Source organism: Anneissia japonica, unplaced genomic scaffold (assembly GCF_011630105.1).
Source record: "Anneissia japonica isolate Jap-2015-1 unplaced genomic scaffold, ASM1163010v1 scaffold368_len332514_cov184, whole genome shotgun sequence".
In the NCBI taxonomy this organism is placed as follows: Eukaryota; Metazoa; Echinodermata; class Crinoidea; order Comatulida; family Comatulidae; genus Anneissia; species Anneissia japonica.
Window position 1 is genome coordinate 3,357 of NW_022708279.1, and position 7,709 is coordinate 11,065.

Sequence of the window (7,709 nt, forward strand, 5' to 3'; positions counted from 1 at the left end):
TTTTTGTACTTCAGTTTGTCAAGACATGAAACAGGTTTCTGAAAACAAGAAAGCTATCCTTGTGTTTTGAGGAGGGCTGAATACAAGTAATTCTAGTTTCAGTTGTCATGTGACCTGGTAGATCGTAAGGCATACAACGAGAAACATTAGAACACAGAACTTTATTCCAAACACAAGTTAGTACATGGTAACAATTGTAGGATCGAGGAGATAGGGTGTTGCCCCTGTGTAAACAATGAAGATTTTGTCAGAATGATGAATGGGAAAAAGTAGGCATAATTTTCACTATTGTCTAGTAGTGAGGTTTCGTCTCCGTACTGATTAGATGAGTTTACTGGCACCTTTTGGTAGTTGAATGGGAATTAAGACGGTTGATGGCGGTGCACTTTGACCTACTACGCCTCCATCCCCAGACTCCAATTCAAAAGAATACTTGCAGTTACAAAAATTTAAATGCTAATATGAAATTCATTCTAAACCTAAACCATAGTTGATTCCTTGTACAACAAGAATTATTATTGGTTGCCATGCAACAAGGTAACGAATCCAATCTAATAATTGTCCATACAACACATGAGGACGCTCCCAACTGAAAAGAATATTAAGGCAAATAAATCATATGAAGAATTGTTATAACATACACAAAATGATACATAAACTAACTCACACTATAAATTCTGAAATTTATTGAGATGCACAACAAATCATACCTCATTTTTAACCTTTGACCTAAAGAGTGGCAACTACCCCTGGACAATTAATTCATGGGCGTAGGCTGGCTGTGCGGGAATCTAGACTTCCCACCCCCTCCACAAATAATGTTCCACTAACTGTGTCCACCCACACCCCCACCTTCACAAATAATGTTACACTAAGTGTGTTAAAACTCTAAAAATGACAATTAAGTTTTTAGTGGAATGTGGATTTAGTTCTGCATTCTCAATTATCACACCCCCTCCACCAGCGTTTTTCACCTCCAGACCAAAACCAGCCTATACTCTGAGTCATGCATTCCAGATAGTGTAAGTAGAAAGAACTTTTAAAAAACATTAATAAATGAATGAAATCAGTAAGCAAGACAAAAGGATACGGATTTTTAAACATTCGTTTCAGGTCTACTTTCTCTTTACAGTACGGACATATCTGCTTCTTTCCCACAATGCACCAGCCTCTTATGCAAAATTCATGGAATCTGAAAAATTGCAAAATTAAGTTTAATAAATATGGCAGAATATTTAAATAGTTTCATCTGGCTTGCCCATTATGACTGTTTCAATGCTAATAAACCAATTGATGTAAACTTAGTGTCTGTGTGCTCACACTGACAAAGTCATGTTGATAACATCATCATAGCTGGTAAAAGGCTCACAGTAATTTTGCTTGGTTACTTATCAATGTGTTCCTTTTTTTTATATTTAATATCTTCTATAAATTAATATTTTATAAATACAGGCACAGTCTACTTAAGCAAGTTTAACTCTATTTTCACAAATTTATTTTTTCCATTTTAATTTAATTAAGTTAAAGATCTAGCTGAATTTTCATCTTTTTTTTCTTTTCTTTTTAATTGTATGTACTGGGGGTCCATATTGATCAGCTCTGGTTACCATAGTTACCCTTAATCAAAAACAAAAAACATGTGACATGCCTAAATACGGTCAAGATGACATCACATCATGACCATATATAGGCACATCATGACTATATATGGCCATACAAACACAATTTTAGTGCAGACAGATCTTCACCAACCTGTGACTACATCCTAGTTCGTAGGCTCTTTCAAGAACTTCTTCCCCTTCATCAGGTATAAATATTTGTTGACCACAAACTGCACATATGTTAGCTTCTAATGTTCTTCCTGGCAGGCCAGTTTTTGTATAATACTAAACAAAATTAAATATAAACGCAAACTATTTATACCAACACAACCAACGGTAAACCAAAGCTGGAAAGGCGAGATTTTTTTGTTTCTTCTTTCGCGTACTTGTTTTTTTTAAAGATCATGGGAGGAGGGCGGAATACAGTGGCGTAAATACTGCAGGTTCAGCAGGTTCACCGAACCTGGGCCCACGAACTGCAGAAGCCCCTGATCTAAAGGGTTCGCCACCTTAAACGAAATCCAATAAAGCAATGTATACATAAAAATCTAGGTTGATAGTATTTGTCTTTATATAATAATGCACATTATAAATTAGAATTAATCACTTATACATGCTAACACAGTGGCGTATACTATCACAGGTTCTGGCGGTTTATTGAACCTGTGTTTCCGATCTTCAAGGGTCCCCTATCTTTGTAGGCCCATCCTTATAAACAAAATCCAATAAAGCAATGCATAGAGAAATCTTGATTGATAATATTTATCTTTATACTTATACTGGACTTTATAATTTAAGATTGTTAATAACTTAACTTCAAAATAATCAAATATACATGCCCAAGCCAAGCAATTTAAATATGATATATGGTATACAGTATATAATAATACTTTAGTAATCAATTTTCCTGCCCCTAAGACTAAGATTCTGGATTGTGCCCCGCAGATCATTACTTTATATAAATTGTACAATTCTGATTTCATAAATAGGTTCGCACTCAGAATGATATATTCGTATGGACTACTTCAGTAAAAGAGTAGTAATTGCTAATTCATACGTCAAGGGCCCCGACGATACTCTCGAAACAGGGCCCCTCAGAACCTAGTTACACTACTGGTGAATGTAAAATGGGATGGTTAAATGCTTTAAACTTATAATTAAGAAAAAATATCATATTTTATCTTTGGAGTTTTCAAGTCAGCGGAGGGCGTAATAAAATTTTTAAAAAACCTATTTTTATTTTTTTTATTTCCATTTTTTGTGGCAGGAGGTGCGCTAATTGGCCAAAAATAAAATTTTATTTTTATTCCAAATCATCAATATTTGCATTCGGTGGGTTTGCTAAACAAGGTATAAAAAAAGTCTCACCTAAAGCTATATCCAGACTATCAAATTTTCTTTGACAAAAAAACTGTTGTATGCCCATATATAGTCATGATGTGCCTATATATGTTCATGATGTGATGTCATTATGACCATATTTAGGCATGTCACATGTTTTTGTCAAATAAAATTTGATAGTCTGGACAGGACTTAAGATAATTTAAAGGAATTCACAGAAATTAAATGAGTCTTTCAAAGCTCTTAACATTAATACATACAATAAAATAAAGTTGTGACATACATACACACAATACAAAAATTTATAATAAATTACAGAGCATAATAATGTTTGAAGTCAATGATAATATACTGATAAGTCTATATAATATGCAATAAAGAGATGCTATATTATTTATTATTTCAAAGACTTGGTACATTTACACAAAAAAATAGAAAGAAAAAAAACACTTAAAAAAACCCCAAAAATATAGAAAAGAAAGCCCAAGTCACAAATCAATAGAAATTTTTGAATGATAATAATGAACTATATTAAATGTATGTTAATGTTTGTATGGTTCATATCTTATATTAAACTTTGCAAATATCACAATACTTTTTTTTTTATATTTTAGTGAAAATAATATGAGAACAATACCCCTATATGAGCTGCCATAAATTCTGTAACAATTTCAGCAAAATCACGACCAAGCACTCCATAATAAAGACCATAGAACAGCAGCAACACCCCACAATCCATCGCAGATTCAGTCCGAACCAGAAATAGAAAATTCAAATTAAGTAGAGTACCCATAACTATACTATAGCCAGCAATCCCCAATGCATAACTCAGCTTGTACAGGATATAGAACCACTTGTACACTAGCCTAGAAGATAAAAAAACATCCAATTCAATGTATAAAGGTTTCATGACATGGGCTTGCCATGTGAAACCAGACATACAAAATATAAGAAAATACAAATTGCACAATAAATAACAAGGTTATTACAGTAAGTTAAAAAAGTTAGAAACACTAAACACTTAATCTAAATAATGAATTTATAAATTAAATTCATTGTTATAAAGAAAAACTGAGTTGTTGAAAACAAAATTTCTAGATCTGGATGAGCTGTTATTAATTGGACAGAGTTTGCCGGATTTGTTAGCAATATATAAGTGATTTATTTGATGTGATGCATCTTTGATTACTGTATCTTGTTTATTGAGTACAGTCTTATTATTAAATTTTGTTAATATTCTCCACATTAAAAGCTTCAACAATTAATAATAATAAAAATAATTGAATATTTATATAGCGCCAATTCCAAATTATATGATCCAATGACCGGGGTAGTAATGTGAAGCGCTTAGAGGCCTTGTAGAGGCATGAAGCGCTATATAAGAACGACATATTATTATTTTTATTATTATCAAAGGTGCTGAGCATTATTGATGTTAACCCTGGTCATCGGATAACATACAATGACAAACCAGCACACAAAGTGCAACCTTCTCTGCTAACTGGGGAGTATACCTAATCATGTACTACTTGCTTAGCACATGAAACTAGTACATTCAATTCTACAACATAGTCCCAGGTACCTATTTATACTCCTGGGTAGAGAGAGACAAACGTAGATGAAGTGCCTTGCCCAAAGACACAAGCGACTTGCACTGCGAGAGTTTTGAAGCCCTGATCGCGAGGTTGGGAGTCCAAGCTCCAACTGATGCACCAACCACTTCTTAAAATGATGGGAATGGACTTACTATTGCCACACCCACTACTTACATACTGCTACATTCTTTATGTTAAATTACTCAGTTTAACAATTAGCAACAATTACGCTGGTGTTGGAAGGCAAGCCTCATATATTGCTACAAAATGCGATTTACGAGTCGAGTGGCCGAGCGGTAAGACAGAGGCGCCGCTAGCTACAGCCTTAACATCGGCGCTAGTTCCAGCCGCTCCTCGCCCATGGTTCGGTTGGTAGAACCAAGTCTTCTCGGATAAGAACTTAAAATGGAGGTCCAGTGTATACATCTGGCTCGTGTGCACTTTAAAGAACCCATTGCATCTTTCGGAAGAGTAGGGGGTTCAGCCCCTGTCGTTGTGGAATGATGTCAACATGTACAGTAACTACCAAAAAGCGCTATTTTACAGCAGCTAGATAGTCACAGACCGCGCCCATACGCAATCAGCAAAATAACGCTGAAAGTTATGGGTTATTCTCCTACCTTTACCCTTTATATTTTTAAAATTTATAACTGCAAAACAATATAATACTGAAAAATGCGAAATTCAAATTATGTTTCCCGCAAAACAATAGTCTACTGGACATCAAGAAGCCCTACACAGCTTACCTAGGAGTGTTGCCAGGCAATGGTTTACGTGTGGCTTTGAAGATGATGTATCCAGTAATGATGCTAAAAACAATCCAAGTGACAAGAAATCGCCACCAATGTGCGTTGATTGTAAAGAAAAATGGAATAAGCCACATTCCTAGTAAGGTGACAGCCTGAAAAAAAGTTCAGAATTAAATACATGAATATGAACACATATCAAGTGGAAGTTAAAAATGTAATGATTTTGTATACAAATATCAGAGAAAAGCTAATGCACAGAAAAATATAAATTACAATAACAACAAAGCCTCTATCCTCATTACCAGCAGTCTGTTTCCAGGGGCAGATCCAAAAGTGTGTGGGGGGGGGGTGGAGAGAGTGGGCATGGAGACCTCCCATTCCCCTTATGGATCTGCTCCTGGTTTCCATGACAAAAGAATAAGATGAACTTTTTTTAGTGTTGCGTCATCGGACTAAGCGAAATTTCCCTAATTAGAACACATTCTGACCTGATAAGACTTGTAACGTCTTTGTTTCCATTGAACCAATAAAACTTGAGCCACAATCAGAACCGATATCAGAATCAGTACCATCTCAGCATGCATAGCCTCATGACCTTTATGCTTTTCATGAAGTTTTTTATGCTCAATTCTATATACAGAGAAAGACAACATAGCACATTTAACCAACAAAATTACATGATGCTGGATAAACAGTAAACTAAAGACAAACAGCACCTTACGGATAACAAATGTTATTGATACACACACGTCAAGCTTTCAACCACATAGTGGTCTTCAGGAGTGCAAGATGGGTTCACACTTAAGGTTGCTTTGGAAATTGAAAATTTACCGTAATCAGGTCACAATTTTGATTGAGCCCATATAAATCCTTTAATACTGGGGAAATATAAATATCCTGTACTCGTTTTCCCATAATTTGTTGTGATACAGCAAGTATAATAATGCAAATACTGATCATGATAATTAATATTATGATAACACTATAATGTGGCTACCCTACTATTTTACAAAAACGCATTTCACTCTATTAGCACAAACCTCCATTTTTCTTCATCGGAGAGCTTTGAAAGGTCCATAGTCTATGGATAAAATGGAAGAAAATCACATTTATATTAAAATGTATATTTTATTTTAAAAATTTTAATTTCAATGCATACAATGGAATGTACCATACTGTAAATTATTTTAATCGTGCAGGTGATACCTCAAAAACTAGCTCATATTTGCACGGAAAATCACGAGAACAATCAGTGCACATAATTGTTATTGCATGATAATATACATTGGTAATATAAGTAACAGTCAAGACTGGCCATGGCCTAATTTTTTCTTTTTTTTTTCAGAAATGCGTGGACAGATTTATATATTCCCACACAGGCAGTATTTTACCAGTGGCAGTCTGGGTCATGTGTTGAGTAAGAAGGGAAAAAAAAATAGAATACAAATATAATACAAACTGTTTCCGATAGATGGGTCCTCCAGCCCCTTAATTATGCCACTACTACTACTAATTATGCCACGTTTTTACCCACTTAACTGAGAACTGGCGGTCTGTTCCACCGCCTCACGGTCAGAATTTCAATAACCCCGCTGTAAATTTTGCTTTGAGATCTCGCAATTGGCCTAGCAGGAGTATACTCCTGTGCTGATTACAGTACCATATGCCTACGACCGGAATTGCTAATCTAGGTCTAGGCTAGTCTTTACCAGTCTCCAGGCCTCAATTGCCACCTGCTACCACTAACCACTACCACGGCACAGACCTAGGCCTAGAGAGAGGGCCTAGCCTAGCCTAGCTAGGCCAATAATTAAAGATCTATGCATATACCTAGGCCTAAATCAAAGCGTTACCTAGACCCACAGGCTAATTAGTATTACTTTGAAACAATTACCGGCTTAACGATGTTTGGAACATTGTTTTCGTGTACTACAATTATATTATCATTTGCAACTTCGGCTGGCATCTTTGCCAACTAGAATACTTCATTCACGTAACCACCATTCTTCGCAATATCAATCTGCCGCCCTCTAACATTTGTTCTTTGGTTCCCGTTTACTTTTTTTGAAAGTTTTCTGAAAAGTGTGTGTGTGTGTGTGTGTGTGTGTGTGTGAATCCAATTTTTGCAAATTCTATAGTTTATGAAGACATTGAATGCCTGTTAAAAATTCGATTGATTTAAGCATATTCCATCGTGATCTATTCTACACTCAAAATTATCATCCTTAATTAATCTATAACATTTTATTTCTGGGAATGTGCACTTAATTGTGAAATAATAAATGCAATAACCCAAAACGGCAATAAGTCCAAACGGCAATGACCAAACCGGCAACACTTTTTTACCACAACAGCAATGGAACAAAACGGCAATAAGTCAATCGGAAAATTAAAAACTGGGTAGCCTGCATCCGGCCGGTGGC

At 35.3% G+C, this 7,709-nt stretch overlaps 1 protein-coding gene across 2 annotated transcripts; it reads right to left on the reverse strand.

Moving 5' to 3' along the window:
• Positions 1–298: 298 nt before the first annotated feature.
• Positions 299–7,315, reverse strand: LOC117106507 (RING finger protein 121-like). 2 transcript variants are annotated; one of them, XM_033247876.1, is made up of 8 exons: positions 7,181–7,315; positions 6,327–6,367; positions 5,775–5,916; positions 5,284–5,438; positions 3,580–3,808; positions 1,753–1,886; positions 1,091–1,192; positions 299–589 (listed from the first exon to the last, which is right to left on the reverse strand). In XM_033247876.1, exons 1-8 carry the CDS (start codon positions 7,250–7,252, stop codon positions 469–471), a joined length of 996 nt encoding a protein of 331 aa, XP_033103767.1. In that variant the 5' UTR covers positions 7,253–7,315; the 3' UTR covers positions 299–468. The 2 variants fall into 2 exon arrangements, with proteins under 2 accessions (XP_033103767.1, XP_033103768.1); XM_033247877.1 differs by lacking the exon at positions 7,181–7,315 and adding an exon at positions 7,140–7,158.
• Between the last annotated feature and the right edge of the window lie 394 nt (positions 7,316–7,709).

What these genes read in the sequence shown, in the direction of transcription:
- LOC117106507 (XM_033247876.1), bottom strand. Translation starts at nt 7,252, where the DNA reads ATGCCAGCCGAAGTTGCAAATGATAATATAATTGTAGTACACGAAAAC. An exon ending in TTCCAAACATCGTTAAGCCG is followed by an intron (nt 6,368 to 7,180) that starts GTAATTGTTTCA and finishes TTTTATCCATAG; the next exon opens with ACTATGGACCTTTCAAAGCT. An exon ending in TTATGGCAGCTCATATAGGG is followed by an intron (nt 1,887 to 3,579) that starts GTATTGTTCTCA and finishes AATTTTGTTTAG; the next exon opens with TATTATACAAAAACTGGCCT.